The sequence below is a fragment of the Molothrus aeneus genome, chromosome 3, assembly GCF_037042795.1.
Source record: "Molothrus aeneus isolate 106 chromosome 3, BPBGC_Maene_1.0, whole genome shotgun sequence".
NCBI lineage: Eukaryota > Metazoa > Chordata > Aves > Passeriformes > Icteridae > Molothrus > Molothrus aeneus.
The window spans coordinates 68,545,246-68,567,393 of NC_089648.1; the positions used below are offsets into that span (position 1 = coordinate 68,545,246).

At 49.1% G+C, this 22,148-nt stretch overlaps 1 protein-coding gene across 1 annotated transcript; it reads right to left on the reverse strand.

The window, feature by feature from the left end:
• Positions 1-2,478: 2,478 nt before the first annotated feature.
• NR2E1 (nuclear receptor subfamily 2 group E member 1) lies at positions 2,479-20,250 on the reverse strand. Its single transcript, XM_066547134.1, has 9 exons — positions 20,005-20,250; positions 14,831-14,976; positions 14,004-14,091; positions 13,490-13,725; positions 12,042-12,188; positions 7,245-7,341; positions 6,710-6,859; positions 6,340-6,445; positions 2,479-3,953 (listed from the first exon to the last, which is right to left on the reverse strand). Exons 1-9 carry the CDS (start codon positions 20,027-20,029, stop codon positions 3,791-3,793), a joined length of 1,158 nt encoding a protein of 385 aa, XP_066403231.1. The 5' UTR covers positions 20,030-20,250; the 3' UTR covers positions 2,479-3,790.
• Between the last annotated feature and the right edge of the window lie 1,898 nt (positions 20,251-22,148).

Sequence of the window (22,148 nt, forward strand, 5' to 3'; positions counted from 1 at the left end):
TCATACAAGTCTGGTGTAAGATGTGATCGTAGACCACAGACCAGCATTGTGCTGCTTTGACCACTGGTGCAATGTAGGTGCTGGATGGCGGAACTGCAGTTCACAGGCAGCACTGCTGAAGTTGTCTTTTATATGGGAAGGAAGTGAGCTAGAGAAGCTTCCTTAGTCTTCAAAATATGACATGGAAGTTGCCTGTCCAGATGCTCTTGACAGCAGATTCCAGGATATTCTAGCAGCAATCTGCTCTAGAGTTTTGTGCTATTTGGTAGCTATGTATTGGCTTAGACTCAGCCCTGCTGCTTTTTTCCTTCTTATGACACTTAATCTCTGTAAAGAGCATCCTAGAACTTTCTGGCAAAATTAGTAGCTTCTTTTAACTAAGACCATTAACCTCATTTATGGAAATCTGAATGTAAAAGACTGAAGTGACAAGGCAGTAGTGGCTGGCTGAATTACACATAGTACTATTGATTAGCTGCACTGAATAGATAGATGTTTGAAAAATTGCTCTGCATAATTTAAATTTAGGTGGAAACCTCATACTTAACTGAGACTGTGCTGATTCTCTCTAACTGTTCTATTCATGAAACCAAAGACCAAAGCCAACAGTCCATTTGCAGCCCAGGGCTGTCGCTTTTCTAGATGTTCTTGATAATGTAAATAATTTCCGAATTTCTCTCTCCTTGTTGAATCACCCCTAAAAGTTGAGTTATTCTTGTAAAGAGGGAAAGAAGGATTAAATATATTGAAGTTTCATTATGTAGGTTTAGATACAGAGTAAGTTATTTTTCTTCTCTCAAATGTTATTTTCTGAGAAGCTTCTTTCAGAAATCAAAGTAAATGCCACATCTTAAACCTGAAAGATGATGACACAATCTCTATCATTTGCCATGGAAGAAAAACTAAAATATTTAAGCTGAAGAGGGAAAAGCTGCGTGCTTGATGTCAAAGTATTCCTATTTCCAAAGTGAGGACTTTGGAGCATTAGTCTCTTAGAATGACAGGGTATTTGCATAGCACTCTGGGATCTCAGCTAGCCTTAAGTCCTTCAAGGCTAGCTAGAGACCCTAATCCTAGTGTGGTGTAACTGGTTGTGCTTCAGTGCAATGTGCAGCAGTGGGAGCAAGACACAGTCTGAGATAAGCTGTGCCTAAACCATAGGGATCTGGGCCTTGTCCCAGCTTGTGAATCTGCTCTGCAGCTGGGCCAGGTCTTGCAGGTGAGAGGATGAGATATGGGTGTGGTCCCATCGCCCTGCCTGCTTTGCCAGTACTCTCTGTTTTGTCCTCTGGCCTGGGCAACAAGGGACTGCAGCAAACTGCAGGGTGTGATTGCCTGGTTGCCTAGCAGGGTGGATGTAGTTCATGCTTATTGCTGCTCTGGGACAGCAGCATGAATCTTGCTGAAATGAATGTTCTGTGATGGATTCTGTGCAGCACTGGGTTTTACTTCTCTAGCTCATAGACTAAATTGCCACAGAGTTGGAGAACTGCAATTGATTTTTCTACCCTACTAGATTCTTTTCAGTGTAGACAGCAGAAGATAGTTGGAGATTATTACAGATGCAGGAAGAATGAATTATAAACAGTTTGTTAGTTTCTTTCTAAGAATGCGCTCTGCCCTATGGTAAGTGCATTTTTAAGTGCTCCAAGCTAGTTTGTATAGAAGATACTTTGAGGTCCCTCAGCCTGTGACTCATCTTGTGTATTTATGGACTGTCTGTCTTGGAAAAGATAGAATGTGAGACCCAGCAGACTGCAAATGGAAGAGAGCTGGGGTTAAAACTGTGACCTCTGAAACATGTGAGATTTTTGAGCTTGGAAGTCAGCAGAGCTAGGATTTCACTTGTGACCTGTATTCCTTGACACTGCAAACCAGTGAGCCATCAATACACACTGTATATTTCTACCTGCCATTTTAGCATGCATAGTTCTTCAGTTACTCACTGCCATATGAACAATGCATTTCCCTCCTACAATTGCCAAGTTGTTGTGTTGATTAGGAGTTGTTTCCCTCTTTTTTTGGTGTGATTATGCAGTTAGACACCTTAATAAAACCTCAGTCTTTAACTGAAGTGGCGCTTTTGTACTTATCACCTTTTGTTAGCTGCACAGTTCACTGGTACTAAAAATTGTAATAACATTCAACAGAAGGCACATACTAGGCCTCTGATGCACTTAGTGTTGTATCCTAGAAAAAGCTACCTGTCACCTTCTTGAGAAAGAAGGTGGTATTTATTTGGCAGCTGGTATTTATTTGGATTAGAGAAAATAGCTCCATGTAGGATCTCACAAGGCAGGATCACCTAAGCTACTCCTTTAATGTTTGTCTAATCTGTTTTTAAAAACCTCTGATGATGGAAACTCCACAGAATCTAGGGCAATCCATTTTAGTAAAGAATACTTCTATTCCCTGGTAAGTAGGGGACAGTGAAAGAAGCTGATTAAGGACAACGGTTAAAAGAATAGTGGAAATTAATTTAAATTCAATATATTTTTATTCTTTGTAAATACAATGAGTACAACTTTTTAACTTCACAAATCGGTTAATCCACTTTGTACAGGAAAAGTTTTACTCATTCTATGATAGTTCAAGTGCTGATCTTTCTCAGTGCTAGTTCCTAATAACAAATCAAATTTTGAAAAGTACAGCAGCTATCTTTAAATGTTTTTTCTTTCTACATTATTCGTACATCAAATAAGCAGCTTATAACATTTTTGTGTGTGAGAGGGTGTAGGCGAACAAGGCTTCAAAATTAGAACCTGGAGTTTTCTAAAAAGGCATTGGAGACTTTTGGAAATTGTTAGCATTGTATCAGTCAACAACCTTTATTTCTTTGAAATAAAATTCCTTCCATTGATTTTTTTATAGTCATTTCATTTCTCTGCACATCTCATTGACAAAGAGTTTGGCCACCGTTGCCTTTGGTTTCAGCACTGTGCCAACGGGACAGCCAGCAGATCACTGAAGCGGTCATCTCCATTGTATTTGGTTTTGCTGTTTTAGTCTTCCTTTCTTGTGTTGTCTCTTTTCAGGTGTGGGTGGGGGTGTGTGTGTGGGTGTGTGGATATGTGTGTTTGAATGTATGTCTGTGTGTGGAAGAAGGAGGGAAGGTCGGGAAGGAAATGTATAAAGCTCTTCTGTCTTTGAGATGTTAACCGAACAAATTGTGGTGACATCTGCATCGAAGATCACCAGTTCACTTTGTAGGAAGAATGGAGCTGCCGTCATAAGCTACCTTTTAATCAGTTCTGAAGGCCACTTCATGATGCATTATAGCAGAAGCAATGTTTTGGTAACTTGGTCTCAAATGTTGCCTATCGTATTAAAAACATTTTCCCAACATAGGCTACTTTTAAAACAATTCTGAAGGCCACCACATCTTGTGTTACAACAGAAGCCAAGTTTGGTCACCCGGTTCCAAATACTGAACAAGCTAAAGTACCTTCTTTCACATTTTGTCTCAGATCTGCCAGTTGAATGAGAGAATAGCAGAGTCTTTGTTAACTATGACTGGCATCTGAATTGCCTCCATCCTGTAGTAACAGGAATAGCAGCCAAATTCCAACCACTTTCACTTTTTCTGTGGAACAAAGCATTCTCTCCATGATCTAAATCACTCTGTTCAGAGCAGCAGAATCATATCTACTGGGGTATTTTTTGTCAATGAGTTTAAGGACTAAACATTCCCAGGCTTATGCTTCCGGTAGATTTTGTTAGTTGAGGCTTATTCTCCATAGATAAAAGTTCTTCTCAAACTGTCCATCCTGATTGTTTCTTTTAAGGTAATTTATATGTCACTGGATTTGTACATATCTGAAAGCAGTCTTGTAATTGGTACATTCCCAATGGTCTTTTTGAAAAACACTTCTTCTATTGTAGATGGACTAATTGAACGTAAAGCTGGTAAAAGCAATAGAAGTTTTCCAAAACGACAGGGTTGTGTGGGATACCTAGAGGCAGAGAGAAAAAGAATTTCATTGAAGTTTTAAAGTATTTTTTCAAAGGAAGGACTTTGTTTTATAGAAAAAGACCAATATTTACTAAATTGCACAGGTGATGCTACCTATGTGTCCCAGTTTGAGACAAATTTTGGAGGAAACGCCAAGCTCAACCTAAGTGCAGTCTGCATGGTCTAGATTGACTCAGAATCTAGTGGGATACTATTGTCACCCCAGGACAACTGTGCCAAAACCCTGTGTTTTGTACTTGTGTGAGCAACAAGGTTGACTCCAAGGAAAACTCTCTGCGGCAGTCAGCAGAGCACGGGACAAGCTTTCTGAGTTTTGTTTAGCTCCTTTGTTCATTCCCCTAGAGCAGTAGGAATACAAAAACTGGACCTGCTCTGATGTGTCCCTCATACAGCAATGTTCTCAATGCAATACAGGGAAGAGCTTGAGTTGAAGTAACTGCCCTGTCATTTGAAGTACAGTTTAGAACTAGCTGGATTGTCATGGTAATCACCCCCTTTTGGTTAGCAGATACATTGCATACCAATTGACATTTGTAGAGTTTTTGTTAAAGAAGTTGTGCTTTTCCCCAGGTAATGTGTTTGTGTATAGGTTGTTTTCTGTCCTTTCTCCCAGCTTTTGAAGCCAGCACAGCACAGGATGTGCATTTTTAGCTGTGCTTATGCTGTCTTTACAACAGTGATTCTCAAACTTCTGCTTACAGAGGTCTCCCTAAAGGGAAGTGTAGGTTGTTTGGAGAAACATGCTGCTTCCCCAGACTGCCCTCCTTTGCATCCTCTTGAGAGCAACTCCACTAGGATCAAAGGGCTGATACTGCAGTGATATTGGCAGGAGGGTAAATTCAAGCCTGAGGATGAAACACACAGGCTGAAAGCCCTCTCAAAGGGAGTCTGAGTGAGAGTCCTGTCAGTGGACTGCACATTTCCCTTGTAAAAGGATATTGTTTACAACATGCACTGGGTAGCACAGTATCTAAATACTTCTGGCAGCACAGAAATACTGTGGAAAAGTTGATTCCTTGGAAGGGAAGATGTGGCTATATATTCCTCCCTGGCTTCTCTCTCTAACAGGCCCTGTCTCACTTAAGGTCTCCAGGGAGCAATATTCATGGAAAAGGCCTTCCTTAAGAATAGGAAGAGACCACTATGCAGCAGTTCCTCTTTTTGCTCTGAAGCAGCCATAACTGGATGGAATTTGCATTTTTACTTCCATCCCCAGTGCAGGCCATTCCCTGTAGACTAATAAAAGTGCTTCAGAGACTGCTACCATCTAATCTCTGATACTGATAGGGCTTCTGCCTGATAGAGCTACTATGACAGCAAATCAAAGTTTCAGAGGGGAAAAAATGTATAAAAGTTCCTCTTCCACTGCTCCATCTCTAACTGTTTTAGTCTCATGGACATCCACTGCAACTAAAGGACTTTGCTGCAGCACCATAATGGGATTCACAAATTCTGGGGTTTTCATTTGAACCTGACCACAAACTCCAGGTGACATCTTGGAAGAGCCACTTAAGCTCCTTGTGTCCTGATTTCTGTGTCTGCAAAATGGAGGAGCTTATATGGGAACTGGAGATCATGTATGAAAGGCACTCATGCCAACTGAGATGCAATGTTTTGAGCATCACTTTTAGTGGTATTTGATTGAATAAAACATAGATGAAATTTAGCCCTCTGAACTGCAAAGTGTTGCACAGCCATTATCACTTCCCAGAGGAAGAGCTCTCCTTTTAACACCTTTCTGTTTGTTTAAAAACACCCATGTGCTGGAGCACACTTGAAGGGGAGCAACAAAGGTGGTTAAGGGTCTAGAGCACAAGTCCTGGTTAAGGGTCTAGAGCAACAGCTAAGGGAGTTGCAGTTGTTTAGTCTGAAGAAAAGGAGGCTGAGGGGAGGCTTTATCACTCTCTACCTGAAAGGAAATTGTAGTGATGTGGGTTTTGGTCCCTGCTCCCAGTCACAAACAATAGGACAAGAGAAAATGGCCTCAAGTTGCACCAATGGAGGTTTAGTTTGGATATTAGGAAAAATTTCTTTCCCAAAAAGGTTGTCAAGCATTGGAACAGGCTGCACAGGGAAGTGGTGGAGTTATCATCCCTGAATGTATTTAAAATGTGTACATGTGGCCCTTGGGAACATGATTTATGGTGGACTTGGCAGTGTTAATGGTTGAACTGAATAATTTTAAGGATCCTTTCCAACATTTTCTATGGTTCTATTTCAGAAATCCCAGCAGGCTGGCAGCCAATGTATACTCTCCGTAGCAGCCTAGTCCCCATTTCAGTCAGTGCAAATGCCACCTTGTGTGCAAGGAGAGCAGGATTTCACCCCTCCACCTGCCAGAAGCACTGGCAGAAGACACCACTGACCTGGTGTGAATGTAGCTGTTCAGGGTGAGCTGGGCTTCGTCTTGAAGGGCTGCTATGGCAGCAGCATTTCGGAAACTCCTCAGTTCAGAACCACTGTGTGTGGGCACTGGAAAGCAGATCAGTTACTAGTTCAGCTTGACTCTTGGGTGGATCAAAACAGTTCAGCTAGTGCTATCAATGGAAATTAAATGTTCCCATTAGTTCCCCAGCACTCCACTGTCAGCCCTTTCAAAATGCAGCAATGACTATTGGAATTCAATACAGGGAAACCTACTGGGTGATTCAAAGCTATGCCTGGTTTAAAACATCACTTTAAAGCAGCAACCTCATAGTTATCAGACCAGACAAGTGAGAGATCCTTTCTGCTTACCAGCTTTAAAAGTGACAATGCATTTGAGACAGGCAAATTCAGTAGCATCTAGCCGAAGTTGTCTAAATCTAGCCACAACCTCCTGTAAGGCCTGTATTTCTGAAATAATTTTATTCAGCTTCTGAGAATCTGTATTGTCACCGTTCATGCCTGAAACAGAAACAGATGAAATAAATAATATTAAAGGCATTTGCTTTATTTCATATTGATTTCTGACAAAATCCTCTGTATCAATGTCCTCTCTATTGTCACACTTGTCTATCTGGTTCCATGTAAACTGACTATATTGTATGAAAGTTAATATAAAATCTTCTCTTGGATGATAACAAACACAGTAATTTGCATTTAAATGACAATGCAAGCAGTCATGAATACAACAAAACAACATTATTTGCATTTAAATATAGATTTATAAATGACAGGTATGCTCTATTGTTCAGTAGGAATTTGTTATTCTTTACATGTTGTTCTTTTTTCAGTAATGTATTTTTATGGTAATTTTTGTAACAAAGTCATTAAATTGTGCAATTCTTACCAGATACAGCCAGTAGAGTGTTAGCATCAACTGGAATGGCCCATTGTGCTATTCCTAGAACAAACAGTTCTCTCCAAGCATCTTCCAAAAGCATCAGCTGTCATACAATAGATGTACAATATAACATAGTGTATAATTTATAGATTTATAAACAATTTAAATATGTAAATTTCTGTTATTTTAAAAACTACTTTAAATGCCTGTCATGGTATTTCCCCCACAGCATTCATTAGCTCTTCTCTTAGCCTTTTGAGAAGGTGTCTAGAAAAAAGTCTATGCATTGTAGAAAAACACTGAGGGTTGGCTCACTGGGCACCATGTTGTGGACCAAAAGGGAAGAGAAAGAAAGAGAGAATTCTTTTCCCAGAGCATTTGCTCACAACATGAACACACCTGCTTTCTCAGCATGGTATGTGTTCTCTTCTCCTCCCCCTCAGCACTTATACAGCTGTTCTAGGACAGGTCTTTCCTCTTGATCTCTGGGGATTACACTCCTTTCCCTCCAGAAGGCAGGATTTTGTGAAAAAAAGCCTGGATAACATCCTGGATCAGTGTAGGGAGCAGTGCTTTAGAGCACACATCCATCTTACCCTTCCTTACTAAGCCACTCTCTATATATGTCAAGCACAGCATCTGAACACACGAACATCAGTGTCACTTGTTTTTCTGGGTTTTTTTGCTTAAAATCACTCAGAAATTCCAGGCACTAAAAGCTGTTTCCTTTCAGAGATGTGAATATCCAGGCACCTATGCTGACAGCATTGCTAGTTCTCTGCAGTTTTTGCACATTGCATGTCTGTATGGAGGATGTGTTTTTCTCTGTTTTCCCTGAGGCAATGCTTGTGATTTCCCTGAAGAGGCAGTGGTGCATCTGAAGAGGAGACAAGACTTCTGGAAATGCAGACTAGCAAAGCCAGAACAGACATATTTAGTCTTGAGGGCATCTATGGGTTGTTAGATTGTTAGTTTAGACCAACTCTTAAGAGAGGATTGGAGGACCTCTGGTTCAGCTGAAGTGCATGGCCAAAGGGCACGTGGTGGTGTGTACATGTTGCTGAGACCTTGTGTCACAAAATAGGGTGGGAGAGATTTGAAGGGGTGAGAACTGTAGTGGGCTCAGAAGATACCTTCTAGCAGCTCCATGCAGTGAAAGCAGATTGCCCAAAAAAAAATGAAGCCACCAAACCAGAACCCCAAAACCTGCAGTCATTGATGTTTCTATGGTCCCTGAAACTACCAGCAGCTTAGCTTCTTAGGAAAAGAGGAAGGAGGCTATTTGAAGTATGTAAAGAGTCTATAAAGAAGAGCAAAGTAAAAAAAGATGCTGTACCAAATGAATGATGATATCCTTGGAATCAGGTATGTGAAAGTAGTGGGTGATACAGAAAGCATCAATAAAAGCAAATCCTTCATCTATGTGCAAACTCTTAACAATACTGCTATTCAGGACAGTGTTACTTGTTGCCAGCCACTAGTACACCAGGCAATGGACAGAAACTGCACAGGAAATTCTACCTGAATATGAGGAAAAACTTCTTTACTGTGCACCAAGCACTGGAACATGTTACCCAAAGTGGTTGTAGAGTCTCTCTCAGTGGAGATATTTAAGAACTGCCTGGACACAGTCCTGTGCCATGTGCTCTGTGATGACCCTGCTTGAGGCAGGGAGGTTAGATCAGGTGTGATCCCTTCCAACCTGATGCCTCCTGTGATTCCATGATTACAAGTTTTAAACCATCCTGTTCCAATCTGAATTCTCAACTTGTCACTGCAGGGTTATGTCCATTTCATGCCTTTTTGCCCTGTGTGCTTTGTGGAACTTCTCCATAACTTAAGGGAATTGTGACAGGAAGGTACTCGTGTCTCTGCATACAGTTGCTGTTTGAAACACTTACATTGGATTTCACAGTACCAAAAACTGCCCAGATTATTGCCTGAAATGGAGACGGGGAGGGAGTGCTGTGTCTGGAGTGTGGTGCCCATCTCATCGTTCTTCTGAGAGCAGATGAACCTGCTCTAAAGTTTCCTAACCACTGCAGCCTGCAAACCCAGTCGCTCCTCTGGATAATCCCACCTGATGGATGTGCAGGTGTCTGTATGACATAGAAAATGATTTGCCAGCCTTTCATTTGCTTTTGTCATTTGCTTTCATTTGCTCTTTTTTTGTCATCCATTCATGCAGATACAATGGCAATGAATGGTGGTTCCTCGAAGATATCAATTTCATATTTTTTTTCCCACTAAGCCTTTAAAGTCAGAAGACTTTAGAAATAAGAGACTATTCCAACAGCAAAAGCTTTCTTCATGCCTATGCATAAGTCTGTAAAACCACCAATTAAAATAATTCATGCTGAAGTCATACTCAGCCCTCTTTCTTCAAAGAAATAACAAATACCAGGCTTTCTGAACAACTGGTTTTGCTTCTTAATCAACCCCATCCTTGCTGTGACCTTTTGCTGGGGACCTGCATTGGGCCAACCTGTCTTACAGGTAACGTGGGCAGGTGTGCAAGCCAGCAGCACTAGAAGCATGGCATTCTTTGTTGTGTGGTTTCCAGTTCAAAATGGACTTATCTGTATGATTCTAGGGAAGGGACACAGCCTCTGTCTTACCAGAGGTAAAAACGCAGCAATGCTCAGACTTGTGTTTTATCAGCAAATTGGTTTCTATTTATTTCCCTGCCTCCAAGGTAAAACTGCCCCAGAGGTCTGAAATTACAGTGCACTTGCCTTTTTTAGAAGAGCACAAAAAAAAGCAAAATTCAGGAAAATATTTTAGTTTCTCCGCAGCCAGATGTCAGGGATACCAAAAGAGAAATGCAGACATTTACAGCTGGGCCATTGTCAAATTAAATAAAGCGATAGTAATGTTATAAAAAAATCAACTGTATGATTATTCATGAAATAAGGTGATTAAAATCAGAATTATTTCTTCTCCAGCTCTCTTAAGTATGACAGGGGAATCATGCAGGAAGAGGCCCAAATCAAAGCTTTTGAGCTGAGCAGCTCTGAGTTTTGAGGAAGCTGACTTGCAATGAGCTACAGCAAGTGAGAGTGATGTTGAGCAAAGGCTGGGTTTTTAATATGTTCCTCACTAAGATTAGTCCCTGCTATGAAAGTGAAAGAGGCAGTGGGTTATTTAATGGGAGCACTGTGGTGCCTATGGTAGGTAAGCAGGCTGTGCTTGGTCACACACCAGGGAGATCTCCCCTGCTTGCAGATCCTGCTGCCTCCTCCTCTGCACACGAACAGAGATGATAGTGTGGGAAGTGCCTCCCTGTTATGTCAGATAAACCCTTTGCCTAGGGAGCCTCCTGTGGACATCACTGGTCCAGAGATGGACCCAGTCTGCTCCTGTGTGCTGGGGCTGCTGCTGGAGCAGCTCACCTGCTTCTTGTCCCTGACACTTGAGCCTGTTTCTTTGGTTGCTCACTGTGACAGACCCAGTGCTCCACAGGATTAGTGGCAGCAGAAGACACAATTAGAGAGCAGCAGGATGCCACTCTGGGATTCTTGTCTTCCTACTGGCATGTGTGACCTTCCAGGCCCTATCTCATCTCTCCCCTCATCCTCACTGCATAGCAGGACAGCAGGTAGAGCTCAGCAGCATTCCTCTTTGACTAATTTCACAACAAGGATTTCAAGACGTGAGTTTGGTGCTAGAAAATGAGCATTTTTATATACCTTAGCTTTATAACACATTGTGACTATTATTTACCTTTAGATTGAAAACATTATTGGTTTTCTAGGAAGCTCTTTTCTTGTAGCTCAAAATACATATTTGCATATCAACTGCAACACTTGTACTGTGCTTCTGGGGAGAGGAACTAGTTCCTCTGATGACTGCTATGTAACATCTATGGCACAGTTTTTCTAGTTACCATTTTGGTAAATTAGCTCAATCATATCAAAGTAATAGATGTCTTTTATGATTGGAGCTTTGTGTAGATTTCCACCCTTCCATTTTACAATTATCTGATTACTTTTTTAAAAATTGGTGCATTATACAAAGCACACTGAGTCCTCATCAAGAATCAAGTCATTAAGAAATTGTTTCATCTTTTATGGTTCACCTATGATTTACTTGAGGCAAAGGGAAATTATCATAGAGGAAAACAAAACATATTAGGGAAGATTTTAATTAATGGTAAAAAATATTGGAGGCTGGCCAAATACTGCTTCCACCATATTGATGTAATTGTAAGCCAAGGTGAATAAGGAAAAAATGTTGTCTGTGTAAACAGTTGAGAGGAGAGGAGAAGAAGAGGAGGAGGAGAAGGAGGACGAGGAGAGGAGGGGGAGGAGGAAGAGGAGGAACTGGTGGAGGAGGAGGAGAATTGGTCTTCAGAAACAACCTCAGTCATATCCTGAGACCATAAACTTAACTAAGCATTTATCATCCCTAAATAGCAAAGTAAGATGCTATTTCCCATTTTATGGAAGGAAAAGTTGTCCTACAAGTAGAAAAGCAGTTTGGGCATACTAAGTTTGGTCTGCAGCATGATGATTTCTCCTCTAGCACTTGTCCTTCCATAATATTAGTTTTATGTTAGATTCCTTTTTCCTGGATTTTCTTGATTTTTCACTTGCTTCATGAGAAAAAAGTTGGAGGAAGGAAGTTTCTAAATCACTGCCTGGTTTTCAGGGACAGACTGAAACACTGCACTGAACTTCAGAGCCACTGAACTCCATTACGGATTTCAAAGTCTAGGGCTGGAAGTCCAGGACCCAATGTGAAGTCTGAGCCTTCTTTAATAGGCAGGCCATGCCGTTGCCACTCCCACTGCCACTGCCTTACCTGGTCTTGTAAGGACAAGGTGGAGAAGGCTGGGACACTTTTGGCCCACTTGATGCTCATGAACAGAAGTCTGGCTGCTGACTCGCAGACGGATTCAGTGGCCACTTCGTACAGATACATCGGGGTGCCGTTGACTTCATGTGGGTACTAATGTCAAAGAGAAAATAAAGCCATTTCATACAGTGCCACCAAGGCAGCCTGGTCTTCCTCTCCCCTACATCCAGTGCTCCTGCTCATGCCCAACACAGAGTGTTGAGAGTGCACTCTTGTGTTCTGCAAGCAGAGGGCATTGCTTGCAGTGGGCTCACTTCAAACTGCTCCTTGCTGCTTATCCATGTGGATGAGCTGTACTAAAGAAACTGTTCAGAGCAGGAGTTTGAAAGGAGAATGAAATTATTGCATCAGAAGGGAAAAAGTGTACCAAAATTATGTGTCATGCTTTACTCTGTTACTCAAATAGAACACCTCTGATAGGAGAGTTAGAAGAATAAGAATTCAATTAACAACATGTAGTTTGTAACCTTGCTTCAGAAGCTGATTTAGCATTCCAGCCCTGCTCAGCAAAGCAGTAAATATTCATTTAGCCTAAACCTTCATCTTGCTCCCTGACTGCAACAGGTTGTAAGTAGATGCACAGAGCCAAGCATAACTATTCAGAGGCTGTGTAGGGTTTGAATGGAGTTATGTTTTCAAGTGTGTGCTACATTTTCTTGCCAAATAAATTCTGATTCAGCATTTTTTAAAGTTACTACGTAAAACTATATGTTGTGACCACGTTTATGATGGGTTCTGCCAAGCTCTGAAAATGCAGAACTATTTAAGCAGTTTCTTCTGTGATTTTCTAGATGCTGTGAAGACACAAAATGCCATTGCAAATGGGCTAATGAAAAACATCACCTTTCAGCTAATTCCTCTGCAGTTGAGGCCACAGCAGTGCTTCCACTGGGCTGCTCAGGAAATGTCACAACCAAGAAGTGCAGAGAGCCAGCTTAGCCAAGTTTGAGTTTTGTGTCTGTGGGGACAAGCTGCAGGCTTTGGTCAGTACACAAAGTACTTTCTGAACTACACCACCATGGAGACTGGCATTTCTCTGAAGAAAACTCATTCACAGGGATTGCATTCCTTGTGAAACAAGGTCTAAAACTGACTTGTGGATGGGCTCCAGGCAGGAAAAGCATTTCTGCATTCATGAAGGTATAAGAATGCATGAGACAGGGTTTGTATGGAGCAGGTTATCAGCTGCTCCTGCTGCATACCGCTTCTCCAGAGGGATTGCATCTCATCTCCTCACAGCCTTTAGGGGTGTAACAAAAGTCCCCACCAAAACCCACAAAGCCTCAAGCCTTGCCGTTTGCCATGTCTACCCCAGAGGCAGGAAGAAGCCGACAGGTTGCAGGCACCTCAGCAGCAAGGTTTGCAGCCCGCGGGGGGCCAGGGCAGGGGCTGACCTTTGGGGTGGGCTGTGCCAGGCCCACCAGAGCCTGTCTCTCCGGGGTGCCGGTGACAGCGGCCAGCTCCAGGCCATGGGGCTCCAGCTGGGAGACGGCGGTGAAGAAGGCGGGTGGCGGCAGGGCGGCGGCGGGGAAGTGCGGGGCTCCGCCGCTCTCCTCCTTGTGCCCGCGGAAGTAGAGAGCCACCTGCTTCCGAATCGTCGACGTCCGGGGGCCCCGCTCGTGCTGCACCGCTGTGGGCACCAAAGAGGGGCGAGACAGTCACCACTGGGTGCCCCGCGCTGCTCGACCGGCCTTCCCTCCCTCCCTCCCTCCGTGCAATTTTCTGAGGCCGGCCCTGTGCCCCCCGCCCGAGGGGTGCCTGGGGAGAAGTGTCCGAGGGTGCCGTAGGATGGGAGGGTCATTCGGGGCCGGGCCAAGGAGACACCGGAGTGACACAGCGCTCCTCAGTTCCGAGCAGCTCCCTCCGGCTGCCCCGCCACCCCAGCCCCGGGAGAGGGGGAGCAGGTACCATCTTTGTTCATGTTGACCTCCAAGCACTTCTTCAGCCGGCAGGCTCGGCACTGGTTCCTGTGCGTCTTGTCCACCGGGCAGCCTCCCTGCAACACAGCCAGCCGTCGGGCCGGGGGCAGCAGCGCCCACCCCGCCGGGCCCGGGAGGCGCGGAGGGGCCGGCCCTGCGTGCGCCGTGCCGGGCCGTGCCGGGCCGGGCCAGGCCGGGCCAGGTGCTCGGCCTCGGGACAGGGCGGGCCGGGCGGGGCGGGCCGGGCCTCCTTCAGCACCCGAGACAGCGACGGCGGCACCGCCCCCTCGGGGCTTCCGCTGCACCGCGCATCCCTCCGCGATCCCAGCCTCACATCCCCGCGGGGACGCTCCCGGAGTGGGAAGGAGAGCGGCCGGAGCAGAAGGGGAAAAGCGGGGCTGCCTCCGCCTGGGCGCGGGCACGACACCGGGCGGCGTGTAAACCCGTGTTTGTCCATCGCCTGGCATCGCCTCCTCAGCTGTGCTGAGGCTCACCGGGAGGCCGCCCCTCTCTGTCCTCCCGTACCCAGGCGATGTGCTGGCTCTGCCTTCCCCCTGCCCGCATCCCTCTTTCTCCCTGAGCATCTCCCCCATCCTCTCCGGTGGGCTGGGGCGGAGGGACGTGCAGGGGGAGGCGGGCAGGGGCACCCAGCGCCCGGCCTCGGCCCGGGACCCGGCAAGGGAGGGTGAGGCTGCGCGGCTGCTGCATCTCTTGTTGCGGGAGTCTCTCTGTTGGTGGGGCAGGGGCAGTGCGAGCCCCTGGGGAAATGCAGGGTAGGGGGTGCAGGCGGTGAGGGGGCTAGGCTGCTGCTGGTACCTGATTTCCTGATTTGCAAACATAGGTCCTATTCCTCCTGATGCTCCTCTTGAAAAATCCCGAGCACCCATCGCAGGCGTAAACCCCATAGTGCTTTCCGGAGCTGCGGTCCCCACACACTTTGCAAGGGATGTCTAAAATGCGACCTGAAAGCAGAGAAGGGAAAGAGGGAGAGAGAGAGCTCTCAGCAATCTGACCTCCGGAGGGATTAGCCCCAGAGCCGCAGTACAAGCAAATAATGAAGTGATTTTATAGCCAACTTTCTTTTCCTTGAGCAAGTGTCAGTTTTCTACAATGAGCATTATTCATGCCCCGCTACGTTTATTTGGATCTTCTATAATCGCCAAGACCCATTTTGGAAGGGAAGATTACAGCAGCGGGAGCAGCAGTCTTGCCTGCGAGAAGTGAGGATGAGGGGGAGGGGAGGGAACTCGGGGGGTTTGGTGAAGGGGGTGTGTGTTTCCCTGGCTTTCTGGCACTCGGCAAACAGGACGGCACTTTCCCTGGGCAGGAGAGCAGTCAGGAGACCGATGCACAAAATAAACAAAACCAAAACAAAATAAAATGATCGGGAAGCCAAGCAACCTCCTGTCCCCGCTAGCAACCCTGGCGAAAGGGGGCTGATTTTCACGGCAGGGAAGGCGTGCCATTTTCTTCACCCCAAAACCTGCAGCAAAACTTTCCGCCTCTGTTTTGTGCGCGGAGGAGCCAGCGGACCTGTGAGCCTGGCGGGCGGGCAGTGTCCCCCCGTTCCGCTCCGCTCCGCCTCGCCGCAGCCCCCGCTCCGCCGGGCGCTGCTTTCGCTCCGGCTTCCACTAGAACTGCAAATACTCTCAGGGAGGTGTAAAACTCGTACAGAGACGATTGCAGCCCCGTTTAAGAAACCCGCCAAAACCCCGCTCGGCTTCTGCCTTTTCTTCTTTTTTTTTTTTTTTTTTCTTCTCACTTCTGCTGTTTCTTTTTCTTTTTCTTTTTCTTTTTCTTTTTCTTTTTCTTTTTCTTTTTCTTTTTCTTTTCCTTTTTCTTTTTCTTTTTTCTTTAATTTTTTCTTTTCTTTTTATTTCATTTTCCTTTCCCTTGTTTTCTTTTTCTTATTCTCTTCCTTTTCCTTGTTTACTTTTTCTTTTTCCTTCTATTTTTTCTTTTTTTAAATTTAATTTTCCTTTCCCTTGTTTTCTTTTTCTTATTCTCTTCCTTTTCCTTGTTTACTTTTTCTTTTTTCTTTAATATTTTTGTTTTCTTTTCATTTCCCTTCTCTTCTCTTCTCTTCTCTTCTCTTCTCTTCTCTTCTCTTCTCTTCTCTTCTCTTCTCTTCTCTTCTCTTCTCTTCTCTTCTCTTCTCTTCTCTTCTCTTCTCTTCTCTTCTCTTCTCTTCTCTTCTCTTCTCTTCTCTTCTCTTCTCTTCTCTTTCCCTCTGCCTCAAACAGCCTTCTCCCCTCTTACCAGACCTTAAATTATAAATTCAGTCCCTCTCACCAAACCTCGGTCTCCAAACTCTAATGGAGGGCTCTCGGGGCCGCTATATTTATTTGGCAGTAGTTCAGGGACAACCCTGGCTACGGGTGGGTGAAGATGGAGAGGGAAAAGCGGCAGCGTGCGGAGCAGTGCTGGGGGGCGGGAGGGGGCAATGGAAACAGGCCGCAGGGGCTCCTCTCGCTCCCTAGAGAATTTAGGAGTCCGAGATACTTTCAGACATGTCTGCGCTAAGGTTCTAAGACAATGCCTGCTGGCAGACAATAGGGACATTAGATAAAGTGTTAACTTAATGATTTTGCCCATTGAAACTCGTTTGACTGCCTCCAATGAGCACAAGCTGCCAGCTTCTCCCCTAAATGAAACCCGACAGCTGCTATACACAACACGGCGAGAGGGACGGGGATTAGGTTAGGGACTGCGAGAGGGAGGGGTGGCGGAGGGAGGGAAGGTGGGAGGGGGGGGAGAGAGGTTAAAGAATAGAAAAGTTTTGCGCAATTAATAAGGAGCGCAGCTGAAGGATGCCCCCCCGCACAGCACTGCCTGCGAGTAAACTGCGGCTTTGGAGCTGCAGGTAGGCGCCCGTGAGGAGGGCTGAGGCCAAGGCACGGTTTCTGGGAGTGTGTAATTACAAGCCCTCCTTGCCACCTGCCTATTGGGGCACCAGTGACCCGTCAAAAAGTGTAGCATGGGAATTCGGATATCGCACAATGCAAACGGGGGAAAGCGCCCGACTTCCCTCTCCAGTCCTTAGCATCCACGGGGAGAGAGAGGATCCACACGCACGCACACAAAGGAGGAGGAGGAGGAGGGGCAGGCTGGGGGTGGGGGCAGACACACTGAAGCGGTACGTGCGGCGGTGGTGCATCCCGGTGCCGAGCGAGGCTCTGCCGCGCTGCCCCCGCGCACCCCGTCCCAGCGCCGCTCCCCTTCCCGCGGCTCCGGCCCCGGGAACACCCGGTCCCGCACACCCGGGCCCACCGTGTCACCGCCACCCGCCCGGGGCACCGGGCAGCCACGGGGTCCCCGCTTGCCCGGCCGGCCTGCGGTGTGGGGCGGCCGGCTCCTCTGCCGGCGCTTAAGTCGGCCAGTGGAGACGGAAAAAACTTGTGTTAGTTTTCCCCACATAGATTTTAAGTTTGGGAGCCGCTTTGGGAAAAAAAAATCCTATGCACTATGTAGTACATATCCACACCATGCATATAAACACACGGCCCATGTACTCCTTACACGTCCCCGTATTCCTGCCGTGGATGGCGAGCACCTGGAGCACCTCACCAAACCCACACAAGCACGTTTCCAGCGGCCCGAGCAGCGTGGCCGGTCTGCTGAGCTCCGTGTCCCTGGCGAGGCGGGGGACGGGGTGGGGGGCACGGCGGAGGCAGCGGCCGGAGCCCCCCGCATCCCGCCTTTGCGGGGCCGCCCCGTCCCGGCCGCGCTCTGCCCACCCCCTCCGCCCCTGGGAGCCCCCAGCCCTGCCCCGCGGGGGCTGTTATGAGAAAACTTTCTTGCTGGGCAAAATATGAAATAAATAGACGGGTAAGAGGCAGGGCGGGGGGTGGGAAGGGAAAAATGTAAGCTTGACACGGGGTCATGCGATAACTGATTAACTCTGTTTAAAAGCGCTCCGGTTCCCCGAGGTACCGCTTCGTCTCAGAAGTTTTAGCGCTAAGAAAATGGGATTTCTGTTCAGCAGGGAAACCGTTTTGAACATCCCACGACAGGGGGTCCTTGGGGGCTTTTTTTGTGTGTCATAATTGCTTAAAGGATATATGGCAGCCCCGATTACTGTAATTACCATCAGAGGCTGTTGAAAGAAGTTAGTCTGGGCTCGGGGGACGGCGGGATGGGGTCTTGTTACCACCCAGGCAGACATCGCAGTTGACATCGCCGGGCGCCCACCGGCGGGCAGAAAAGCCAAGACGCAGCTCCCTCGCCCGGGAGCCCCTCAGGACCCCCGGGATGATCGCCCAGGCCCTGGGACAGCCGGTCGGGCTTTTGCATGCGCTGCCGAGGCCGGCTGGGCTCGGGCCCCGGCGCTGAGGAGACACAGCGTGTTCCCGTGCCCGTGGGGTGGGACTGGGTCGGGCCTCGGGGTCCCTTTAGGGAGGTCCCCAGGGGTCGGGGGGTCACCAGTGAAAGCGGCGGCGGTGGCCGGGGGATCGCTCAGCGCCGTGGGGCCGGAGGAGCGATCCAGCCTGGCGGGTTTTCACCTCCGCAAAATGTCTCCGGCAGAAGCTCCGCTGCCCTTTGGGGACAAGACTCCCGGGGCTGCCTGCCCCTTCCTCATCACCCAGAAACCTGCCAGGAGCCCCGGCAGGTCCCAGCGCGGCTGCCCACGGGCCCGATCCCGCTCTGGCTGCCTCGCACCACCCGGGCAGCCTGGGGAACCCAGTCGGCCGAAGCAGCCCCGGCCGACGCAGGTTTTTTAGCCCCCGTCGCCTTCCCCGGTTACCCCAGTACCTTAGCACCTCGACTACAATTTTATTCCCTTCCTCGCGGGGCAGGGGCAAAAAGATGCCGCACTCACCCCCGAGGAGGAAGAGGGCAAACCAGCGACGCCGAAGCGGCGGCAGCTCGGCCGCAGCGCCGGGGGCTCCGCGCCGCCGCCTCCTCCACGCGCGCCCTCCGCGCCGCGGCCCCCGCTGCCCCCGGCCCCGCCGCCGCGCCCCCGCCCTCCTCCCGGCTCCCCGGCCCCCGCGGACAAAGGGCGGACTCGGGTCAAAATAATGGAGGGCAGCGGCGAGGAGAAGGCCGCGGGGCTGGCGGGGGGCGGCCGGTGGCAGGTACCGCGGCGGGAGGGAGATTTGCCTCCCTTGGCCGCCACTCCGCAACCCCGGGAGCCTGCCGGAGCGCAGAGGAAATAGCTGTCCGATCCATCACTTGTCAGACATTAAATTGGATTGGGTATTTTTCCCCCCTTTGTTACTGACTCCATCCATATTACAAACTCCGAAAGTCCCATTGGGATTATACGAATTGAGCCATTCTGTACGAGCGGTTAGTCATGCTTTAAATTCCCCAGTTATGAGGTGCATGGATTTAGGATTAAGGAAAATGTGACTTTTAAGTTGTTTCTGCTTTCCTCGTTGCAGGATTATTTGTTGTAACTAGGAATGGTGTGCAAAGTATTGCATTTAAATCCTCCTTCGACTGAGTTGCTTACGCGATTCCGTGTAATTGAGTGACCGGAGTTTCAAACTCTTAAAAAGAAATCATTATGTCGCAGAAGGTTGCATAAAGCCCGTGAGAAAACCAGCACGTTTAAACGCCGAAATGCCTTTTAAACCCAAACCTTCCCCCTTCACCCCTGTGCCGGAGACCCGCACGTAACCGGCCGCGTCCCGGCGGGACCAGCCCCCTCCCCGCCGTCGGCGGAGTCGCCTTCCCGGGTGCTCGCTGCCCACGGGCTTCTGCCCCGGTTCCCAGCCCGGAAAGCCGGGGCACGCAGCTGGAAAACGGCTTTTTGTGAGCCCCAGGCCCAAACTCCATCGGGGCGACCCCGAGCCTATATACTCGTTGCCACTCCGGTTGGAAATATACACTTCTTTTTCAATTGGGCGCGGGGTGTGGGGGGGTGCAAACCCAAGCCACAACCCCCCCTCCCCTTCCTCTCCCTCCCCTCCACCTCCCGCCCCCCAGGCCAGGCTGCAGCCGGCCTCGGAACGGCTGCTCGAAGCCTCCACCGCGTTATTACCCACTTGTTGATCCCGCCGGCTTGCTCATGCTCGAAGCCCCCGTGAATCGCTAAACTCGGGGCGAAGTGTCGGCGCCGGGGCGAGGCGGTGCGGCCCCCCCGGGGGCCCCCCTGCTCCTGCGGGCAGGTGCTTCCCTTGGGTGCTCACTGCTGGCTCCGCCGCGGGGGCCGGCACATCCTCGCCGCAGCCCCGCTCCCCCAGCGATGTCCTCCCGAGGGAAGGGGACACGCTGCGGGGACGCGGAAAGGGGGTGGGGGGCGCGGAAAAAAAAAAAAAAAAGTGGAGCAAAATGAAAAAAAAAAAAAGGAAAAAAGAAAAAGAACAACGAAGTGACCCAAAGTCGGCGGCCGCCGGCTGCCCCTCTCCGAGTAGATGGTCTCGGGACCCTGGGAGGGTGCTGGGGGTGCGACTGTGCTCGCCACCGCGCTCCTGCAAGGCAAGCGAGAGCCACAGCAGCCAGGACAACAATGAGGCGAAGGAGAAGGTAGGATAGGGAGCGGGGCTCTGCGCCGAGCGCCTCGGTGCAGCAAGCAGGGAGATCAGAGCCTGGAAAAATAATGGAAGGGGGGAAAAGGCGTCAGAGGAGGCAGTCTCTGCCTCTCAGAAACTGAATGGTATAAAAAGGGAAAGGTTTCCAGAAGTTCATTACACTGGCTGACTTCGCGCTTTGAGCTCCAGGCTTCGGCCCCTATAATATCAGCAGAGAGGCTGTGACAGGCAGCGGCGGGGAGGGGAGAGGGACGCCCCTTGCCCACTGAGCTTCCCTCGCTTTCCCCCCAACTCCTGCCGCCGCGTGACGTCACCCCGCGCTGGCAAGGGGAGGGGGCAGGGAGGGGGTTAAATGCTAATGATATTAATGAACCCCCGAGCGGCTTCCACACAAAATGCAGCGGCTGCCGAGACGATTCCGCCTCCTCACTCGCCTTGTGCCCTCGCTGTCATAAAAAGCGACAACTCCCCACCCCCCCTCCGCAAAAAACCAAAAAACCCCCAAACCAACAAAAAAACAACAAAACCCCAGAAAAAAAACCACAACAGAAGACAAAAGGAAAGCAGAAAGAACGGATCAAGATCCCGTTTCTTTCGCATTTTCCCGTGCTGAGGTGAAGCCCGCCTGCGGTTCGCCCCTGCCCTTGCCCTTGCCCCGGCCCGGGCAGCGGCTGTGCTGGCGGCCGGCGGGGTCGGCCGGGGTGTGAGCCGGGCCGGGCCGAGCCGAGCCGGGCCAAGCCTCCAGATTTCCCTGAGGGCAGCCGGACCGCCGTCCTGCCGCGGGAGGCGGCGGCTGCCCCGGGGGGAGCAGGGCCGGCGGCTCCCGGAGGCGCAGGGCGGGATGTGCTCCCGCTGCCCGGCGCCGGGACTTGTTGCACGGCGGCCGTGCGAGGAGCCCGCCCGTGCCCGGTGGGGCTGCTCCGAACCCCGGGCACCGCCGCCCTCGCTGCCCCCCAGCTGCTCGGCACCCCCGAGCGTCCCAGGAGCGCTGCCAGAGCCGCAGGGGGCGGCGAGGGGCCAGAGGTGGGACCCTTTCTCAACTCCGGTTTCACCGAGAGGCTGCCGAGCTCTCCCACTCCTGCTGGGAACTGAGAGGTGAGAGCTGCTAGAGCAGCCGAAGGATGGTGAGAGGTGCGCATCTGGGGAGGAAGGGAAGACTGTCTCTGCTGCCGATGCAAGCTGGGCCGGGCAACGGCACCAGAGAGCAGGGGCGGCAGGTGCTGTCCCTCGGTCCCTTCCTTCTCATCCCTGCCACTCGTGTGAGGTGTTGATGCACCACAACTGACTTCCCCCTTGTTGGTTGTGATCCCGGGGGAATGCGATGCTCAGCCCAGTACCAAACACACTGTCCCCATCCTCTTGCACTTCATATTTCACCCTTGTGTCTTTCTATCTCAGGTTATGGGTGATTCCTCTTGTGCTGATACTGTAACTGTGTCGCGGGGCTGCGTGACTCTGGGCAGCGCTGGAATCCCAGCGACTTTCTGCTCCTTGCTCCCCACGAGACCAGTGCATCCACGGCACAGAAGGAAGCCTTGAACCAGGACAAGCCTGGTCCTGCCTGACACTGAGGGACACGGTCCAGAGGACTGGGAAGTTGCTCAGGGAGATCTCAGAAAGCAAAGACTTTCAGGGATCAGGGAATGCAGACAAATTCA

Bases quoted from the DNA above. Each gene is read 5' to 3' on its own strand.
- NR2E1 (XM_066547134.1), bottom strand. From the start codon at position 20,029: ATGAGCAAGCCGGCGGGATCAACAA. The intron at 13,726-14,003 runs GTACCTGCTCCC...TGGTGCCCACAG, and splicing joins GGTCAACATGAACAAAGATG to CGGTGCAGCACGAGCGGGGC. The intron at 6,860-7,244 runs GTAAGAATTGCA...TTTCTGTTTCAG, and splicing joins CACTCTACTGGCTGTATCTG to GCATGAACGGTGACAATACA.